Source organism: Spermophilus citellus (genome assembly GCF_964194105.1).
Source record: "Spermophilus citellus genome assembly, chromosome: 9".
Lineage (NCBI taxonomy): Eukaryota > Metazoa > Chordata > Mammalia > Rodentia > Sciuridae > Spermophilus > Spermophilus citellus.
The window spans coordinates 122,470,528-122,491,964 of NC_138191.1; the positions used below are offsets into that span (position 1 = coordinate 122,470,528).

The 21,437-nt window shown below is 52.3% G+C and overlaps 1 protein-coding gene across 1 annotated transcript; it reads left to right on the forward strand.

Annotated features, from left to right (window-relative positions):
• Positions 1 to 2,907: 2,907 nt before the first annotated feature.
• Positions 2,908 to 20,154, forward strand: IFNLR1 (interferon lambda receptor 1). Its single transcript, XM_081305366.1, has 7 exons — positions 2,908 to 3,078; positions 7,052 to 7,175; positions 11,007 to 11,191; positions 14,072 to 14,214; positions 15,953 to 16,112; positions 16,403 to 16,533; positions 17,489 to 20,154. Exons 1-7 carry the CDS (start codon positions 3,021 to 3,023, stop codon positions 18,278 to 18,280), a joined length of 1,593 nt encoding a protein of 530 aa, XP_081161492.1. The 5' UTR covers positions 2,908 to 3,020; the 3' UTR covers positions 18,281 to 20,154.
• The last annotated feature ends 1,283 nt before the right edge of the window (positions 20,155 to 21,437 follow it).

Genomic DNA, 21,437 nt, shown 5'->3' on the forward strand with positions numbered 1-21,437 from the left:
CCCAGGGATGCTTAACCACTGAGCCACATTCTCAGCCCTTCTTTATACTTTATTTAGAGACAGAGTCCTGCTAAGTTGCTAGTGTTGTAGGGACAAACGAGGCAAGGCACCGAAGACAGCAGGAAACAGTTTTATTTGGCTGCAGCCAGGCTCAGAGGGTACAGCCTTTGCTGTAATCAATCCCCTGAACCCCAAGTTCAGGAAATTTCAGAGTTTTATCCCCAGCATGTAAGGGGAGGGGCTCAGAAGTTCACAGTCTGCAGAAGTTCACATAAAAGCAGCTTTTTCTTTCACTGTTTTGGGCAAGTTAACTCTTCAAGGACAACACCTGAGGAGGGGAGAGCTTCTTCTCCCCTTTCTTTCCTCCCCCTGCCAGCTGTTACCATGGAGCCCAATTGTAACTTATCTTAAAAATGTAGACATCTCTGTGAAGCCCAGCTCAAGGCCAGAGGCCTTGTTTGCACATTTCTTCAAAGTACTATACTGGTTACGTTTGTGAAAAACTAGTAGGGGGGTGTCCAGCACCTGGAGTGCTGGTATCTTCTCAGCCAGTGGCCAAGTAAACAGGGTGACACGAAAATAGGAAGTTTATCTACGATGGACTCTTTTGCTGACAGTCCTAAAATCACCGTGGTGTAGAAGGCTTTTCTGTGGAGAAAGGGGGTGCCACTTCACTAGGGCCTCACTAAGTTGTGAGGCTGACTTTGAAACTGTGATCCTCCTGCCTCAGCCTCCCAAGCCACTGGGATTATAGGCGTGTACCACCATGCCCAGCTGGACTATTAACTCCAAATAATCCACTTGCACCACATCTTCTAATAGACTTCCCTCCCATCTACAGCCAATGTGGGTTCAATGAAACAGTTTATGATTTCTCCCCCAAATATTCATTATAAAAATGTTTTTCCACCTGCTTTCTGACCTTACCGCTAGTGATTTCTGAACCTTCCCAGGACCTGGGCCTTTCCTAACTAGCATCTATATAACTCCTTTTATTTCAGATACCCCTCAGTCTTAACAGTTTTTTAATTAATACTGCCATAATTAATTTTAGAATAAAAATGAATTTTCTTGTTGGAAAAACAATACATATTATTGAAAAACCTGAAAACTACACATGATCAGAAAAAGAATTTTTTTTGGCACTTATTTTCTTTAATTTGACAGTACATGATCTTGACATATCATACATTTGATTAAGATGGGGTATAATTTCTCATTAGAAAGGAAATTACAGCCCAGTGGTGACCCACATCTGTAATCCCTGTGACTGGAGGCTAAGGAAGGAGGATTGTAAGTTTGACGCCAACCAGAGCAACTTAGGTAGATTCTGTTTCAAAATTTAAAAAATTTAAAAAGGGCTGGTAGTGTTGCTCAGTGATAGAGCACCCCTGGGTTAAATCCCTAGGATCACAAAAAAACCAAAAAAATAAAAAAAAAATTAAAAAACAAAAATCTTATCAACTAGACCATCCAGAGGTAGAGATAACAACCATTAATTATTAATAAATTAGAAGGTATTTTATATTTGTATCTATGCATGTAGACACACACATACACACACACACACACACCTTTAACAGGCTCAATTTTAGAACTGCAAACATCTCACTACTGTTAAAAATTACAGAAAGCCGTGAACAGTGGCACACCCCTGTAATCCCAGCTGCTCGGGAGACTGAGGCAGGAAGATCACAGGTTCAAAGCCAGCCTCAGCAAAAGCAAGGCACTAAGCAACTCAGTGAGACCCTGTCTCGAAATAAAATACAAAATAGGGCTGGGGATGTGGCTCAGTGGTCGAGTGCCCTGAGTTTAATCCCCAGTACCAAAAAAAAAAAAAAAAAAAAAAAAAAAAAATTACAGGAGGCCATTGTTGCACTGGACCTGATCAGACCAGACAAGAATAAAACTCTATTAGAGTCACCCATGCCAAAGTTTCAGTCACCAAACTGAAACTAAGTTGTTTATCTGACCTTCTCAGAAATCAAGAGAAGTGAGAGAAAATAGCCAGATTGCCAAACAGGCCAGTTTTAGTTGGCATGATAATAAAGTTCCTTCTGAATTATTCCTTACACACAAAAAAGTAACCTGAGTTATTTTTCTGTCTCCTTGTCAAAGTGACTCTTCCGGACAGGAAGAGTCACTTTGAAATGACAGATATGCTTTTTAAATTTTTAAAAAATTTTTCTGCTTTCTTCAGCTTTCCCCTGTCTACAAAACCCACTTGCTCTGCTTGGCTCATTGGAACACTTACTCTGTTTTATGGAACTATTCTATAAATAATGGAGGAGGAGGAGGAGGGGGGGGGAGGAGGGGGGGGGGGAGGAGGAGGGGGGGGGAGGAGGAGGAGGGGGGGAGGAGGAGGAGGAGGAGGAGGACCGCCGCCGCCAATCAGGGTCTTTAAATTTGTTGTAACAGTGTCTTGGGACATTGCACAGCTTTTAATGACTGCAGATCACCTGCGTGTGGCTTGTGTTTTTTGGAAGCTGTTCCTATGCTGATGAAGGGCCCAGGCTTTGGTGGCATCAGGGCACCCTGCACCGCCCCCGTCCAGTCCAGGAAGTTCTGGAGTCGGATATCCCGGGAACGGAACGTGCGGAGAAGAACCAGGCACCGCCGACCCTTGCGGGCTTTCGGGAGAAAACGCGCGCGGAAGCTCGCGGCTCAGTTCCCCGCACGGAGCGCGCTTGGCCCGCGCCAGCGGTGTGTGCGCCGGGCTGCGCTGGCCGTGAACTCTGTCCTCTGTCCACGCTGGACTAACCCTAAATGTGATTATTAATATAAACAGTTGTCCGCCCCCGCGACACGCCCCCGATTTACTGAAAAACCTCTGGTTTTCCACCCGGAAGGTGTGCCACAGCCAGCAGAGAGCGGGGGCGCGGCGGGTCGCGCCCTCCCCGCGGGGCGTCCCCGGGGATCCCCGCCCGCCGCTCCGCCTCCGCTCGCGGCCGCCCGCGTCACCTGGCGGCCCTGGACCCAAGGCGGGCGGCGGGGACCTGGGCCCGGGCCGGGCGGCCGAGATGTCCGCGCCCGGCCGGTGGGCGCCCCTGCTCCTGGGCCTGCTGCTGGCCGCTCCAGGTAAGGGCGCGGGCGGCGGGGAGGGCGGGCGGCGGGTGTCCACGGCCGGGCCGCGGCTCGAGGGAGGGCCAGTGGCTGCAGTCGCCGCTGCCAAACCGGCTGGGGAACGGCCCCGCCCGCCCGCCCGCCGCGAGTTCGCGGCTTCCCGGGAATAAGCAGCCCAGGATCTTGGAAATGGCCCTGGAAGTGCCCTACCCGGAAGAAATGAGTTTCCCAATTCCAGCCCAGCTCCAGGTGAACTGGGAAGGAGACACAGTGGCAGCTGAAAAGGCATTTATTGCATTTTTCAAGTTTCCTAACGCGCTGTTCCCCTTCGCTCAGGCCACTTTTGACCCACTTTTGAGCGGCTGCGGGACAGAGGTAGCCTTCCCTGCCCCTCCTTTGTGGGTGTCACGCCCCCCCCCCCTCCCCGGCTAGGAGGATGGAGCTCTGGCAGAGCCTGGGCCCTGCTGTGTGTCACCACCAGCTCCCCCATTGGTAATTAAGGTGGCAGGGTACAAAATACCGAGGACTGGAACCCAGCCACCACTCCAACCAATCTAGGGAGGAGAAGGGCCAGAAATTTCTCCCCCACCCCCATGTCTTTCTAGTTTTAGACTCACAATTAAAAGAGCTGGAAAGGTCCTTGAACACAATCAATTACAAAAGCCAACCTATTTTGAGCAATGTCTTTGTGCTGGACACTACATTATCTTATTTAAAAAGCATTTCAACCCATGAGCTGGATATTCTTCTTTTTCATATGGGGAAATTGAGGCTTAGACCAGTGAAGGGAATCTCCCAAGAAGGACAGCAGAGGTGAGGCACGCTGAACTGGGACTCCAGTGGGCAACTGGCACAGGGTGGTGCGTCCACTAGGTCACCTCCCAACTCTGCAGCAGTGTTTTTCCAGCTAAGAAGCAACAGTAAATGGGGGAGGTCTATGTTCCCCTCACAAACTGGATGTGTAATCTTAGATTATTTAATATTTGTCTCTGAGCCTAGTGCCCATTCCAGAAGGGGAATGAATGACACCTACCTTTAGGGTGGTTTGTCATCTGAGGTATTGCGTATGAAGTGCCAAACCAGGGCCTGGAGCCCTTGAAGTCTCAGTCCCATGTGGCTACTTTAGCTATGAGTTTTCCACTGTGGATGAGCTCAGCCTTTGGACCTGACCTGTCCACAAGTGACTTTATGAGTGACTTGCAGACAGACTGGCCTCCTGCTGGGCACCTGCCAGGCAGTGCTAGAGCTTTGCATAATGGTAGCACCAGTCTAACTATAATCCAGGTCCAGCTAGAGGACACAGGACAGGGTGGAAGCAGGCATCCACATTAGGATCAAAATGTCAGGGGGAGGCAGCCGGGGCTAGGAAGCTGAGTGAGCACCATCAGGAGAATTGGGCCTTCCCTCCCTGATGCCATTCTGCAATGGGTATGGATTTTAGTCATGGCTATGTGACACTTCAGGCCCCAGAATTCTTCACCAGACTATGAGCTCCTTTAAGACAGGAAGAACTTGTTTCCTTTTGAAACTCCTGGCGTAAGTGATCAACAGGTGCCATTGACTAAGAGTGGTCAGTCAGCGGAAGGTTGAGGCTGAACAGGCCCCATGAATACCTGGAGGAGGAGGTAAGGTCAAGCGCTTAGACCTTGGAGTTGGCTAGGCCCGGATGTGAATCCTGATTCCACAACTCATTACCTGAGAGGCCTTGGTTGTCCCACTTGTGATGTGAGGATCATGATTAGTACCTACTCCCAAGGGTGTGGCAAAAGAAAATTTAGTTGAAGTGTTTGGCACAGTCTGTTTCAAAGTGAAAATACAATACGGGTCAGCCACTATTATTATCTTCATCATCCTCATCATCAAAACCACTGCCTCTTGGAGATGTCAAGGAAAATCAGGGACAGTAAACCTAGGGGGAGGAAACAGGATCGCAGATTTGTGACTTGTACATCCTGAGCAGGGAGGGCTTACAACCAGGGGTACCCCATGCATCCCGGTCACATTGCCTCTGCGTTAATTTGAATCAAGTCTTTCAAAGGTTAGATGGTGAGCGTTAGGCAATTCTAGACACCTGGGTCCAAAGACATCTAAAAGAAGGTGGTGGTTTGGAGACAGCAGGAAGGAAGATTTGCTGCAGCCTGATGAGCTTGTGTTGGGGGGCTACCAGGGAGACATTTGCTGAATGGCCAAGCCAGGCCACACTGGGCAGGGCCTCATATACCTCGATAAGGAACGTGGACTTTATTCCCAGGGCAAAAGAAACTCATGAAACTGGAGAGTGGTATCATCAGGTGTGTATTTCAGAAGAGAAAGGTCAGCAGTGAGGAGGAGGCTGAGGAGGAGGAGTAGAGGCCAGTTAAAGGTGTCCAGAGAACTTGTCACTGACTGAGATAGGAACATGAAAGAGTGTGACAAAAGCTGGGTAAACGTTTGGGGGAGGATCATCCATCCAGGCAGAGGGAACAGCACATGGAAAGGCCTAGAAGGGGATCCCAGAGGAGGGAGCGAGGGGAGAGGGGCGGGTCAGGTTGGGTAGTGCCTCCGAGGTAACAGTGCAAACTTGGGAGTTTATCTGGAGTGAAATGCACGGAAGTCTCGAGATGGTTTAAGCAGAAGAGGGACATGGCCAGACCTTTTCTTTATTTCATTCTTTTTTTCTCCCCATGGTGCTGGTAATCAAACCCAGGGCTTGAACAAGCAGTGCCCCTGGCTTTGATTTTTATTTGAACCCTTGCTGCTATACAGAGGGACAAGGTGTTTTGAGAGCCCCCAGATAAGTTGGGGTTCTACCATGAGAGCACTAGCAGCCCTGTCCTCACAGGAAATGCAGGGCATCTGGTCATGGATGCTGCTCATGTGCTTTTTTTTTTTTTTTTTTTTTTTTTTTTGTACCCAGATTGAACAGGGGCACTTAACCACTGAGCCACATCCCCAGCCCTTTTTATATTTTATTTAAAGACAGGGTTTCACTGAGTTGCTTAGGGCCTCGCTGAGGCTGGCTTTGAACTCACCATCCTCCTGCCTCAGCCTCCTGAGTGCTGGGATTACAGGCATGTTCCACCGCACCAAGCTAGCATAGGCTTTTCCTGGGAAACTTCTTGTGCCTGTCCACAATCTGAGGCCTGCTTGTCTAGCCCATGACCAGGGGTCCCTCATATGTGTTTATACTGGAAGATGTCCTGTGGATCTTGCCTGAGCCAAGTTCATCTTATGCCTTCCTGATCTTTCCCTGGCTCTGGAAGCCTCACTTGGTTTTTCAGATGAAGGCACAAGCCAACCCGCTGCCACAGTAGGAAATAAGATCAAAGACTCATTACTTTCATATCCTGGTGCCGTGCATCGGGAGGGCAGTCCTCCGTCCCCAGGGGACGAGAGGCAGGAATGCAGAATCAGGCAGAGAGAGGCAACTGGCAGTGTGCCCAGGGGGGACCATGTTGGGTCCATGGCAAATGGTGCAGTTAAAGGAATCGCAGGCCAGTGGAAGTGGGGACCCGGTCTGCTAGGAGGAAAGGTCCTCTAAGTTCTTTCCCTGCCCCCCTCAGCACAGGCCATTTGGGTGTGTGGCTCTGCTTCTAAGGCCTGGGCAGTGCCCTTTGCCGTTTCATTCCAGTTGCATGGATGGGATGACTCAGGTCATCATGATATGCATCCACTCAGCGAGCACTCATCACGCACCTGCCGAGGGCCGGGACCACCCCAGGCAGGCCCTGGGGACTGTGAGCCCCCTGCTCCTGGGGCTCCTGGGGATGCTCTCTCCAGAGCCCAGTTCCCACTCCATGGAGCTCTGGGACTCTTGGGTGCCAGAGTAGACAGAAGCCTCCTTTCATGGTACAGATGGGACACTGAGGCCTGGGGGGTGTGGGCGGTGGCTTTTGGTTCCTCAAACTTGGTGAACAGCTGACCACCTGTGGTGGCACTCTTCAGCCCTAAATGGCCCGTGTCCAGACCAGCCCAGAGCTCCAGGACTCATGACGTCTTGTCTCCACAGGGAGCTCCCGTCTCGCCCCTCCTCGGAACGTGACACTGCTCTCCCAGAACTTCAGCGTGTACCTGAGGTGGCTCCCTGGGCTTGGCAACCCCCAGAACGTGACCTATTTTGTGGCCTATCAAAGGTGAAGTGAATCTCCGGGCTGCTGGGTGGGAGACCAAGGAGGTGGGTAGGGGCCAGAGGGACTTCCCTGGGGGTATCTGCTTGGGGTGTGGCTGATATTCGGTGGTTCTCTGGGTCCCCTGGGAGATAGCTCGTGGCAGATGTTTGGGGAGGGGCTCTTGGTAAGGTCCCTGGTAGGAATGATGTTGAATAAACTGCGTGCAGGTGACAGGCCCGTGGGATGGTGGCAGGTCTTGAGAAAAGTTGGAGCAAGCCTTGGGTGGAGCTGTGAGGGCATGGGACAAGGCGCTTCCGTACCCCTGGATGAGGTCCTTGGAGTTGTTCCAGCTGGTTAGTGAGGGCAAACATAAGTCCCAGGGACGAGACTCCCTCCTGTAGCCTGCAAAATGCAGTGTTGTTAGGAATCAGTTTCCCCTGGTGCTGGACAGGGCCTGGAGTGCTTCTCAATTTGGAAGCCCAGGCAGTCACTACCAACCCAGAAGAGCAGATGTGCCACCTTTGAACGTAGATATAAATTATATGGAGTTTTTTGTTAGTTTGTTTGAAGGGCTGGGGGTTGAACTCTGGCCTCATGCATGCTGCTAGTCAAAGACCTATCACTGAGCTATGACCCCAGCACTTTTTAGTTTTTATTCTGAAAAGGGGTCTCTTTAAGTTGCCCAGGCTGGTTTTGAACTTGCAGTCCTCCTGCCTCAGCCTCCTTAGTTGCTGGAATTACAGGCATGTGCCACTGTGCCCTGCTTCTATAGAGTTGTTTTGTTTTGTTTTTTTGGTACTGGGGATTGAACCCAGAGGTGCTTAACCACTGAGCCACATCCCTAGTTCTTTTTATGTGTTAGTTAGAGACAGGGTCTTGCCAAGTTGCTTAGGGCCTCAATAAGTTGCTGAGGCTGGCTTTGAACTTGTGATCCTGCTGCCTCAGCCTCCTGAGCCACTGGAATTACAGGCGTGCGCCACTGCATCTCACCATGCCCAGCCTACAGAGTTTTTAGTAGGACAGTGAGATGATAGAAGCGGATATGTGGGAAGATTAATCTGGAACTGGTGGTGATGGGGTGAAGCAGGAAGGAGAAGGAGCTATACATCCTCAGGTCCCAACCTGGGCTGGTGCTACAGGCGTTCGGGGGAATCTTTCTCTCCCAGGACCCTCAGGCAGGCACTGTGTCCCCTCACTTTAGAGGTAATAAGATCCGTCACAGAGAAGTGCTTTCCCTGGCTAGTGATGGAGCCAGAGGAGGAACCCAACCCATCTGACCACAAAATATGTGCCCTTCCTGTTCCATCATGATCCCTGCCTCTGTAGAATCCAAATATGAAGGACAGGACCCTGGCTTGGGCATGCACAGGCTGCAGGAGAGCTGGCAAAAGCAAGAACCCGCCAGGAGGCGGGAAGCTCTCCCTTCCTGTGCTGCGCGGCAGACAGCGTGTCAGCACCTCACTAATGTTTTTTTTTTTTTTTCATTTCTTGTTTTATTTTTTTTTTTTCTGGTACCAGGGATGGAACTCAGGACCTTGTGCATACTAAGCAAGTGATCTACCTCTGAGCTGCACCCCCAGCCCTGTGTCAGTACATTAAATGTATTTAATTTCACAGTAGCTCTGGGAGGACGGGTCCCATTCCCCACTTTACAGAGGAGGAGACTGGGGTGCTGCTGCAGGTGTGTCTCACTCAAAATCACGCAGTGGGATGCAGTGTCTTCTAGTGGGTTCCATCTAGAATAACTTTATTAAGGACTTGCAAGCCTCTCCTCTGGACTTTTGCAATATTTTCCTCCTTTTTTTATGCTTTTCTAAATACCTGTGAGGATTGCAAAATGCTTATACTCTAATTGTTGTTTTCCCCATTTGATAATTGGAATTATTTTATAAAAAGCTATTTCCCCTCATTTAGTATTTGAAACACAGGTTTTCAAATAGGCAAGACAGAATAATTGGTTCCCTATCTTTCCCCAAAGGTGACTATAATTAACTTCTTTTACAATTTTTATGAACTTCTTTTATTGTTGTTGTTGTTGTTGTTGAGCATATCTAACTCTACCACGCGACCTGCGCAGTGGTTTCATTAATGAGGTTCTGGCATTAAGTTAGTTAGAAGAGATCAAAATAAAACACACAGACAGTACCTTATTTTACATTGCTAGGTCCGAGACGGCTCGCCTCCCTGTTTCCCTGCCTCCAGCCGCCCAGCAGGGCAGCGAGGATTACTCTGGGCTAGCAGGAGAGAGAGAGAGTGAACACACCTGGGAGTAGCCTTTTATTTGGGGGGACAAGAGATTCAGGGGAGAATTCCATCCAATGAAGGTTGAGGGGGGGCTGCACTCCAAGGTCAGGGTCAGTGATTGGGTCTCCAGGGTCAGTGGTTACGCACACCCCCACACGGATGGGCTCTCTCATCAGGAAAGGGTCGGGATAACTCCGACACAGCCAGAGTGCCTCAGGCCCTTAACGGGAGTCACCCAATCACGTGTCAGAATGGCTCCCCACATCTAACAGTGTCAGTTTATTTATTTTATTTATTTATTTGGTACCAGGGATTGAACCCAGGGGGAATTGAACCACTGAGCCACATGCCCACATCCCTTTATTATTTTTTATGTTGAGACAGGGTCTTGTTAAGTTGCATAGGTCCTCACTATGCAAGCCAGCTGAGGCTGGCTTTGAACTCATGATCTCCTGCCCAAGTTGCTGGGATGACAGGTGTGCACCACCATGCCCAGCTGATAATGTCAATTCAATTGTAATTTATTCTCTACTTTGAACCTTGAATTGTCCCATCTTTGGCCAGTGCATTTCTTCGAGGTGATTTCTGAGTCTTTTTAATTGAGTCATTTTAACTTGACTCTGGTCATCTTCGATATCTTTCTCATTGTTTGTTATGACAAGGTGTCCCAGGTTCATCTTGTGAGGTTCCTGACCTAAGATCTGCAGTGAGCCACTTCTCCATTTAATAGGAAAAGATTTTAAAGATCATAGCTTGGGGCTGGGGTTGTAGTTCAGTGGTGGAGCGCTTACTTAGCATGTGTGAGGCACTGGGTTCAATTCTCAGTGCTGCATATGAATTAATTAATTAATTAATTAATTAAAGATCCATCAACAACCAATAAAAATGTTTTTAAAAACAATCATAGTCTGGGCTGGGAATGTGGCTCAAGCGGTAGCGCGCTCGCCTGGCATTCGCGGGGCGCTGGGTTCGATCCTCAGCACCACATACAAATAAAATTAAGATGTTGTGTCCACCGAAAACTAAAAAATAAATATTAGAAAATTCTCTCTCTCTCTCTCTCTCTTTTAAAAAAAATTTAAAAAGATCATAGTCTGTGTGCTGGCTATGTGATCTCTAGGTAGCTATGACTTTTAATCTTTTCAGGAACAGTAATATACATCCTAGAGACACATTTGCCTCCCCTCTCCCTCTCTGCGCTGGAGATTGAACCCAGCAGGGCTCTACCACAGAGCTACATCCCCAGCATGGCATACAGCAGGTGGCTCATAAATGCCTAAATAAATAAACATATGGAAAACATTGACCAGTACTGGCCCTAGCTGCGGCTACAACAGCCCTGTGAGAGAATCGTGGCAGATGAGGCGACTGAGGCTTAGGGTCAGTGACCTGCAGAAGGTCCCAGAGCTAGTGAGAGGCAGGGTGAGGGTTCCAGCCACTCCCGTCTGCGCTCCCAAGCTGACCTTTCTTCCCCTGTCTCAGCCAGGGGCTGCTTGGCTGGACGAGGGCTGGTGGGTCATCTGGCCCATGGATGGATGAGCAAGCTTATGTTCTCTAAATTCCCTAACCAGAGGCTGAGTCCGCTCTCACCTGCTCCTGTCTCCCCCTCAGCTCTCCCATCCCCAGGAAGTGGCAAAAAGTAAAAAAGTGTGCAGGAACCGGGGCACTGGTGTGTCCCCTGATGTGCCTGAAGAAACAGGACCTGTACAACAAGTTCAAGGCTCGTGTGCAGGCGGCTTCTGCCCGTGTCCGGTCCCCTTGGGTGGAGTCTGAGTCCCTGGATTACCTTTCTGAAGGTAGGTCTACAGGGGAGGGATGTGGGGACTTCACTCAGTGGCACTGCCATCCTGATGGTCTGTGTTAGCCACAGTTTTCCAGAGAAAGGAACCAATAGAATCTCTGCAGTGACGGGAGAGATTGACTCCAGGTGGCTCCTGCCATCGCAGAGGCTGACAAGTCCCACAGTGGCCGCCCGCAGTGACTCAGTCCAAGAAGCCAGAAGCCTCAGAAAGACAGACCAATCTGAGGCTGAAGACTCAAAAGCCTCCCTTCCCCAGCGGGTACAAGTCCCCCTTCAGCCGCAGAAATGCACCTGCTCGCGAAGGGACAGCGAGAGCCAGAGAGGGAGTTTCCCCTCCTCTTCCCCTTTCCAGTTCCCATCTGGTCCCAGCCTGCTGGGTGCTGCCAATCTTCTCTGAAACACCCACACAGACACGCCCACAAGTGTGCTTTACCAGTTCTATAGGCATCCCCCCATCCAGTCAAGGTGACACTCTGTATGAGTGTCACATCACCTGCCTCCCGCTTCCCTGAAGCAGGGGACACCCGACTGGGGCAGCCCTCCGTGGCCCTGGCTCTGAAGCAAGCCTCGGTGAGAAAGGGCCACCAGGGGCGTCACAGCTGGGGCCATAGCTGGCAGCCTGGCTTCATGCAGGGAGTTAGGGGACCGGCAGGGGGCGCCAGAACAGCCGCTGCACCCCCTACAGCGCGCTTCACGGAGCCTCCCTTGGTACTGTACTTACTCCCATTTTTTTGTTGGCTTCAACTTCCCTAAGAAATTATTTTTTTTAAAAAAAAAATCGATTTTTTTCTGTACACTAGAAATTTGGGGGACAAATTAGGTGGTGGTGGTGGGGAATCCCCCTACCACGCTTATCATCAGCAACCACAAGTGTTCACAGTGGGTGAGGAGAGCACTTTTTTCAAATAGGTTTTTATTTCTGATCCTCATAGCAAATCTATGCGGTTCATTTGCATGTTTTTTAAATATTCAAAGCAAGACTCAAAGAAGCTGGGTGCCTTGTCCGGATACAGTGCTAGTAGTTGGTGGGTAGGATGGGATCTGGATCTTGACCCTGGGTAAGGTGGAGTGACAGGAGGGAGGTGCTCAGGGAGGGTGAACACGCGCGGGACAGGAGCCCACGAAGCTTCGCTCTGTCCCCTGCCATCCAGGTTTTCCAAAATGAGAGCAGAATAGGGTTCCAAGCAAGGAGGATGGGGTTTTTGAATGGAGAATGGCGGGAAAGGACAGTGGGGAAGGGAGAAGAGAGGATTGGGGTGTACTAGGCTGGGTGGGTGGGTGGATAAAAGGAGGAACAGGTTTGGGTAAGAAGGAAGGATGCACAGGGTAAAGGAGGAGGGATGGGAAATGGGAAGGAAGGAAGGGAGGGAGGGAGGGAGAAAGGAGGCCGGATGAAGGCCAGATAATGATTAAGGAAGAAGCCAGCAGAGAAGGGGAGGCGGGCATGAAGGCAGGTGTCAGTCAAAGTTCCCCAGAGGACCCCACCACGAGGGCAGCTATAGACTTATGGTGAAGTGGTCCCCAGGAGATCCACGGAGTTCCTGAAAACTTCATATCCGTAGCTGCCAGCTCCGACTCACAGGGACAGAGAAAGTAGGAAGTCGTGATGGACTTTGCCATTTCTCCTGGGAGATGCAAACTGATAAAAACTGTTTGGGGGCCGGATACCTGCTGCCCTTAATGAAAAGGACGTGTGACTCAGAGGGTGGCGCCAGGAGCTCAAGGGCAGGGCTAGGAGCCAAGCAGAAGGGCGCCCAGGCCTGGGGACCTCATGGAGTTCTTGTGGCTAGAATTCGAAGCTACTTTGGACCAATGACACCATCCTATCTTTCCTGTCCCCCATTTGAACAGGAAGGCCTGGGACTGCATCCTGGGCCTCTCCCATCATTTTGTCCTCACGTTTCAGCAGCCCATAGAGAGGATTTGTGTGACGCTGATGGATCATACTGAGTCTCATCTGCATCTGGTTTCGATGCTGTCAATGAAATTTGGGGATTTGAATTGATGTTGTAATGAGATGAGAGCCCTGGGGACCTTGGACGGGGTGAATGTGTTATGCATTTAAAAGGGACATGATTTGGGGAGGCTGGAGGAAAGACCATGGTAGGCTGAATGGCCCTCCAAGGACATTCTGGCCTCTTCCCTGGGACCTGCAGATATGTTGGATGTGTGTACTGTGTGGCAAAAGGAATTTTGAGGTTATGGGTCTTGAATGAGTGAGATTATTCTGGATTGTCCAGGTGGATCCACTATCATCCCAAAGCCCTTAAAGCAGAGAACTTTCTGCAGTTAAAGGCAGAAGTCACTGAGCAGCAGGGGAAGTCAGAGGGATGTGAAGGGTGAAGAGGGATCAGTTGTGCTGTTCCTGGTTTGGAGACGGGGGCAAGGTGAGAGGAAATACAGGTGCCTTCAGGAGCCGGGAGAGGCCCTCAGCTGACAAGCAGTGAGGTAACAGGGACCTCAGCTGGACAAGCTGAGTGACCCTCAAGTGAACTTGTCCCAAAGTGTCCATGTGTGAGACCCAGGGCAAAGGTGTGGTCATTTGTTATAACAGCCAACAGGAAACTAATACATGTGGACAGGATTCTGAGACCCCAGTGGCATGTAAAGGGCACCCAGGTGGAAGAGACCATGAGTAAGGGCAGGTCTCCTGAGAGCTCAGCCAGGGTATTTCACCCCTCCAAGCCTTGGTGTCCCTTCTGTAGAAAGGGAACGTGAGCCTTCCCTCCAGGGTCAGTGTGAGGCTGTCAGGTGCGTGGTGCACGGAGGTGCTTGGCAGGAGCTAGCGCTGTTCCCCCTTCCCAGGGGGCTCTCGGGGCTGGGTGAGGGCAGCGCGGCCCCCCAGGGTTCTGACCGGTCCTGCTGTTTCTTCCAGTGGAACCAGCCCCGCCCATCCTGGTGTTCACCCAGACCAAGAAGATCCTGAGGGTCAACGCCACCTACCAGCTGCCCCCCTGCATGCCCCTTGTGGACCTGACGTACAAGGTGGAATTCTGGAAGGAGGGCACCACAAACAAGGTGGGCAGTCCCTCCCCCGCCCCCAGGCCAGGTTCCCGCCACCTCCACAGCCCAGTGTGCCTCAGGCTCCCGCTGCTCCCTGATCCCGGTGTGCCTGACACCCCTGACTCCGGGAGTCGGCCCCTCACTAGTGTAAGTGCCCTCGGCCTGTCCACAAGTCCTGCCTCATCTTTTTTTTTTTTTTTTTTTTTTTTGACAAACGCTTCCTTTTTTTCCCCAGTAAAATCTGACTAAAGTGTGATGGGCTGCGAGGCTTACTTGTCAGGTCATTGCAGAAAGTACAGATAAGCTCTAAGAAACAATCCCAAAGAGCCCAGAGATAAATAACCCTGGATAACATATGTCCACAAGTCACCCTGGGCGTGGTACGCCCAGCTTCAGACCTGACTTCAGTGCAGGCCTGTGAATATGTTTATTTATTTATGGCAAAGGTTGGCAAACTTCCTCTGCACAGGGTTGGGGTCTGTCCAGTGGGGTCTGTCCCAGTGACTGAACTCTGCAGCCAGAGCTCAAACGCAGCCACAGACAAGGTGGAAATGAACAGGCCTCGCTGGGTTCCTGCAACTGTTTCCAAAATCAGATGGCAGGAAAGGTGGCACCCAGCGCCTGGTCTACTGACCCCTGCTCTGGTTCACTCTTTCTTCCACAAAACCAGAACTCACCCCCACCCCCCGCCATCCTAGGGATGTAGCTCTGGGTCCAGCGAGGTTCCCGGCTTCCAGAAGCTCCCAAGAATGTCGAAACATCACACACCGCCCTCGCCTGTACAATTTTTATGAATCGATTTCAAAATTTAAAAGTACCTTGCGAATATTCTAGACCAGCGCTGTTCAAAAGAAATATAATGTGAGCCACATATGTCATTTTATTTATTTATTTATTAAAATATTCATTTTTTAGGTGGACACAATATCTTTATTTTACATTTATGTGGTGCTGAGGATCGAACCCAGTGCCTTATGCATGCTAAGCGAGCACTCTACCACTGAGCCACAACTCCAGCCCCCACATACGTCATTTTAAATATTCCACATTAATAAAATAAATAAAAGGGATTAAATAAAAGGAAACAAGTGACTATTTTTTGTTTGTTTTGGGTGGTGCTGGGACGGAAGCCAGGCCCTCTTGCGTGCCAGGCCAGTGCTCTACCATGGAGCCGCACCCCCCACCCCCAAAGACTTTAGTTTTACTGACAGATCTTTCATCTGATAGAATATTGTCATTTCAACATGAAATTAATACATAAAAATCATGGAGTTGTTTCACCTTTTTTATTCCCTAATTCTTTGGAAGTGGGTGTTTTCTACTTGGGCCAGTTGCTTCAACGGCTTGGTCGCCTCGTGTGGCCACCACCTACTTTACTGGACAGAGCGGCTAGAGACTTTTCTGAGCCTGTAACTGCTGACTGGCCTCACCCCCAAGAGGCTGGGAGGCTCAAGCGAAGAAAGCCTGAGGAATCTGCTTCTCAAAGTGGGGACCCACTGGCCCTGATGGGGTACACCCAGGAGTGACCCCAAAGGACAGGCTGCTTTGGAACTGCAGACATCCCTAATTTGACACTCAGCCAAAAAGAAACAGTGTTGGGAAGTACACCCCCAGACCTGGCCCTCAGTGTAGGAAAAGAAAAGAAGGTTCGGGATCCGCATCCCAACCCGCTTGCCAATGCTCCCCCAGCCTGACCGTGTGGAACGGGGTCCCCTTAGAAGGTCCACTCGTCTCTGTTTCTTTCTCCAAACAGACCATATATCCAGCCACCCCACATGGCCAGACAGTCCAGGTGCCCCTACCGCCAGCCACCAGCGGACGCTACTGTCTCAGCGCCAGAACCATCTACACCTTCATTTCCCCTAAATACAGCAACTTCTCCACGCCCATCTGCTTCTTCCTGGAGGCCCCCGGTAGGTACAAAGTGGTGCTGTCCAGGGGACTTTCCTCTGGGGCCTTGAGAGTTTCATGTTGTAGTGGTTAAAAGTCGGAATCTAGAGACAGACTGGCCCAGGTGAAAGTCCCAGCTCTGCCACACTCCCTGTGTGTCCTCGGGCCGCTTACATAGCCTCTCTGAGCCTTGGTTTCCACGTCTGTAGCATGGGGTTATTCTCATGAGGACTGAGTGGGAAGATGGACAGGAAGCACATTGACAGGGGAGCGCCATTGCGCGTCTGAGGTAGATGTCATGTTTCCTGCCTAGGACCCACCTGGGCAGTCCTGGTGTTACCGTCACTTCTGCCGCTGCTGCTGGTGGTGGCCTTGGTGGGTATGATCTGGAAGAGTCTTCAGGGAAACCCCTGGTTTCAGCAGTCCAAGATGCCGCAGGCCCTGGTATGGCAAATCTGGGGGTGTGCAGCAGGTGGGGAGGGAGGGGGACTGAGAGGCAGGAGGTGGGGCTGGAGTTTGAGTAGCTGGGAGAGGCTGTCGAGGTGGCGTCTAAGTTTCCACCATTAGTGATGCATTCCTTTGGCACTGAATAAAATACACATCTGTCCCTGAGGGAGAAGTGACTTTAGCTCCTTTTAGTTAAGCCACTTTACTAAAGATTTTTTCGGGTGCAGAGAGCTGAACCCTCAGCCCTGAGACTCTGGAACAGTGGCCAGAAGGGGTGGGGGAGACAGGAGCGCCCAAAGGGGGAGACTCAGTGGGCTCTCAGTGCTTAGTCCACAATTTAACCAAGGTCAAGACTTGCCCAGGCTGACCTTGGGGTACTAACCACTCCCTAAGGACCTGGCGGCCAGCGGGGACAGGGAGGAGCTGCAGAGGCCAGATGGGGCGCGCTGCTCAGACCAGGGCCTGGCCGTGGGCGAGGCCCAGGAGAAACTCGGGTGGGGTTAGGGACTTTAAGGATGGATTCTCAGTGTCCCCATATCAGCAGGGTGGCAAGGGAGTCTTTTCAAAGCCCCAACCTTCAGACCTGTGGCAAGTCCTGCTAACCACCAAATGCCTTGCCCCAGGGCTCAGCCTGCCTGGACCCCAGCCCCTGGCCCCCTGCGGGTTTTCTCTGCCAGCGCACCCGTCAGGGAACAGGCACCCCCAGCAGCCCTTACGTCCCTCAGTGACGTCCGAGGGGCCCATGGAGAAACACCCAGGTGCCTCCACCCTCAGCGGGGCCGCTCTGGGGTGCACATGCCCTGGCTCCCTGGGTTCTTGGCAGGATCAAGGTCCAGATGCAGTTTCCTGCCAACAATGTAACAACTCGAGCCCTGCCCCCATCTGTTTCCAGGGGGCCTCATGCTGTGGAAAGCCCCAATCGCCTTCTCCTCTCTCCCCCTCCCCGTATCAGGACTTTTCTGGATGCAGACGCTCTGTGCTAACCTTCCAGTCCAGTGGACCGGAGTCCCTAGATGACTTATTCCTCTGTCCCCAAAAGGAACTCCTCAGAAAGGTCAGGCTGGCCCCCCAGGTCAGGGCCTCAGACGCTCTGAAGGCAGGGTCAGAAGAGAAACTGACTGAGGACGAAGATGACAGTGTCAGCTTCCAGCCCTACATGGAACACCCCACCTTCCTGGGTCGGGAGCTCCGGGTCTCGGGGCACTCTGAGGCAGATGGGTCCGGCGTGGACTCAGGAAGGCCCTGGACACTTGTGGTCCCTGGAGAAGGCTCCTCTGCTTGGGATTCTTCAGACGGGAGCTGGCCCAGCACCGTATATTCCTCACCCTGGGACGAGGCTGGGTCCTCCAGCTATTTGGCCAAGAAGCGGCCGGGTCAAGGGCTGAGCAGGGACCAGCATCCGGAGCTTCTCTCATACCCAGAATTCCCTGAGGACTTGGGCTCCCTGGGAGAGCCCCTGCAGGGTAACCTCTTCGTGTGGACCACCTGGGGCTCCTCCTCCCCAGGGAGGAATCTGCTCCCCGGGGAGCCCCAGGTTTCTCTTCGGACACTGACCTTCTGCTGGGACAGCAGCCCAGACGAGGAGGAGGAAGAGGAACAGCAGGAGGAAGAGGAGGGTGAGAGGGAGGCGGAGGTGGAGGGCCAGCTCAGTCCAGGGGACCGGAGCACCGACAGCTCCGGGGCCGAGGGCTGCCAGGGGACCAAGGTCAGGAGTGGGGTGCTGGGGCACTACATGGCCAGGTGAGTGGGCCCTGGTTTCCCCGCCAGCCTCGTGCTGCAGCCTTGGCTGCCCCGCTGCCCTGGAACCCGGACACCAGAGTCCTGAGAGCCTAGCCTCCCTCCCTGGCTGAAGCAGCAGAGGGTCTCCCAGCACTTTGGGGGTCCCATCCGGAGGCTGGCTGGCATCTGGGCTGAGTGGTAGGATGCCACCCGTTCCTAGGAGGCACCAGCGTTAGGCCCAGCTGCAGGAGGGATGGAGACAGGGTGGGCCGTGATTGGAGGTCTGTTGGGTGTCAGGTCAGAGCATTGCCCTGGGTGACAGGCAGGGTCAGGTCACTGTGGATGTCAAGGGCTGACACCATCAAGGGATCATCTGGGAGAGAAAGGGATAGTCACACTGGAGGGACATCTGGTGGGCCAGGGTCTCCTGCCTTTCCCAGCCTGGAGCTCCCTCCTCCTGCAAGTCTCAGCCTCCTGATTGGCTGATTGGGGAGTACCCTAGGGTGGGCCCCTGATCAAGATCCAACTGGCTGAGGGAGCGGCAGGGAGGGAAAGGGAGGCTGTCCTTCAGAGCCTGGTTTTCAGAGTCACACACTGAAGACTTTTTAATATCAGACAGACCTGGATTCGAATCCCTGCTCTGCTGTTTGCCATTTGGGTGGCTGTATAAGTCCCCCTCATTATCTACCTCAGATTCTCCAGGGGCAGCCACCACCTAGGGGTGGTGAAGCTCAAGGGGATCTCTGATGTGTGTGGCACGGGGCCTGCCACATCACGGGTGCTGCCTCCATAGTGGCTGGCAGGCTCCTCCTTCTACACAGGCTCCAAGGAGACCCCAGAAACCCCCCTCAGGTGACCCCTCATCCCAGTGACCAGGAGCACCTGCCTTCAAGCCTGTGGCACTTCTACGCCACCCCCCACTTCCACCCCTGCTGGTCCTGCACGTCCAGGCCAGGGGACTGAGCTCACAGAAGCCAGAGCCCCGCCAAAGGCAGCCCTGGCCACTCCTCTTCCCAGCAGTGGGAGCCCTGCTTCCCACAGCAGGAACCCCCGTGACCCGCCTTGCAGGGGCCCCAGGCAGGGCCTGGACTCCAGGACCCATGATCCCTGTTTTGGATGGCACTTGGGATACTGTTGCCTGCTGTGGCTGTAAAGGGGTCCCAGGTTCCTGCTCTACTGGGATCAGGTGGCTGTCCTTTCCAGGGAGGGGGTCTTCAATTCCCCTACCCCCACCAGGATGTGGCCAGGCAGAGCTGAGTGGCCACCCCCAGGATGGACATTTTTGAGTGTTTCCAGGCTGAGGATCTGGACAGCTGTGACTGGGCAGCCCAGGCCCTGCCACTGAACCTGCGAGGACCTCACTAGGAAGGAGGACCCTCCCAGGCAGCGTACCCAGGGAGCGGTGTTGTGCTGGAGCGGCTGAGGGCACAGTGGTGCGCAGGACTCGCAGTCTGCTGCCAACTGAACACCTGTCTCATTTCAGGGAAGCTGAGGTCCCGAGTGGCAAAGGCACCTGCCCAAGGTCACCCAGTAGCATTTCTCTGGTGACTTACACCATGTACCCCCAATGGTGAAACCCATGGTCTCTGCCCAGCCAAGCCAACCCTTGACCCCTTGGCCATCTCAACAAGATATAGAGGTCTCTGCCAGAATTTCCAAAGGCCAGTAAGCTGGCAGGAGGCCCTCACCAGCGTCCACACGCACACACACACACGGGCACACACACATCTCCCTGGGAATTTGACCTTCAGTGAGACTGATCCATATGATTGTAACCATGGCTCCGGGAAGGCCATGGCTAAGGGTCAGGTCCTGGAGACCCCCGACCCAAAACTGAGCTTCTATCTGGGCCTCCATTGAGATGCTTCATGGAGGTAATTTCAGAAAACTCAAGGTTGTCATGGCTACAGTGTTATCTCAGGCTTGAACAAAATACCCTCTTGATTTCTATTCTTCAATCTTGATGTTTTTAAAAGGGTTTTTTTCCCCCCAATGTTGAATTTCTGGGATTTTTCATGACTCTAAATTCCAACTCCTTTCCAGTCATTAACAACAATGACAAAAACTCGGGAGGCGCAGGGGGATCGCCTCCGACATGAGGAAAGGGCACACTACGCAGGAAAGTGTGTGTGTGTGTGTGTTTGCGCGCGCGCGAGCATCTGACGGTTTACAAGGTTCTCTCACCTACACAGCAGCTGCGGGCATCAGGGGAAAGGTGTGTCACCTCAGGTTAAAGTGTTATATCGTTCTTTTGAGTGCTGAGAAGATTATATATTATCTTGATATATTTATATTTATGTCTAATTTTATTCTTTGTATTGTATTTAAATAATACCCTAATGGTCTATGACCCCAAACTGTTTAAATAAAGAGCTGTATTTTTATAGAGAAAAACGTATAATGGAATGGAAACAGGGGTGCTCTATCTTTCCTCACCTCTCAACACTACAGGGGTCTTGGGTTGGGTCACAGAGCAGACCTGAGACCTGGGTACAGAGCAGCACATGATTCCATGTGACCCCAGGGAAGTGGAGGAACGAGGTGGGGGAGGGGAGGCTGCCACTCGGGTGTGCAATCACACAGGTCCCTCTGTGGGCACCTGGGGCTCCCCATCCTTGGGGAAGTCGGTGTCAGGCCCCTTTGCCATTCCTTGCTCTGCTGGGACAGGAGCTGGGGGATTGGTCACGGGTGCTGCATGGAGGCTTCCCTGTCCCCCACCCCTCCTGGGCAGAGCAGCAGGGTCTGGCAGTCTGGATTGTCATGCTGCTGAGGAAGGCACATGTCCCAGGGCTGGGTAGGGGTCTCCGACAGCCTCTGCCGCAGTGAGGCCGAAGCTCTGCTCCCCTCCCCCACCCTCAGCTCAGCCAGTGGCAACTGTGGCCCAAGGGAGGACACGGAACAGCCTCCATGTGGCCGTGCACATCCACTCATTCCACCTGCTCTCTGTTGGAAAGGGTCTTCCCACTTCCAGTGACTCTCCCAGAATCACACTGTCCATGTCCAACATTGTGCCTGCTGTTGTCACCATTCACTGGTGGCAGGGTGGGCGCCAGACCTAAGCTGAGCTGACCCAACAAGTCCCTGGCCCTGGGATTCCGCGTTTTCCTGGCTGGCTGGGCCTGAAACGTCACCTTCCTGCCTGCCATGGCCACGGCTTGCACTCAAGAACCGGGAGGCCCAGT

What these genes read in the sequence shown, in the direction of transcription:
- IFNLR1 (XM_081305366.1), top strand. Translation starts at nt 3,021, where the DNA reads ATGTCCGCGCCCGGCCGGTGGGCGCCCCTGCTCCTGGGCCTGCTGCTG. An exon ending in AGGAGGGCACCACAAACAAG is followed by an intron (nt 14,215 to 15,952) that starts GTGGGCAGTCCC and finishes TTCTCCAAACAG; the next exon opens with ACCATATATCCAGCCACCCC. An exon ending in CTTCTTCCTGGAGGCCCCCG is followed by an intron (nt 16,113 to 16,402) that starts GTAGGTACAAAG and finishes TTTCCTGCCTAG; the next exon opens with GACCCACCTGGGCAGTCCTG.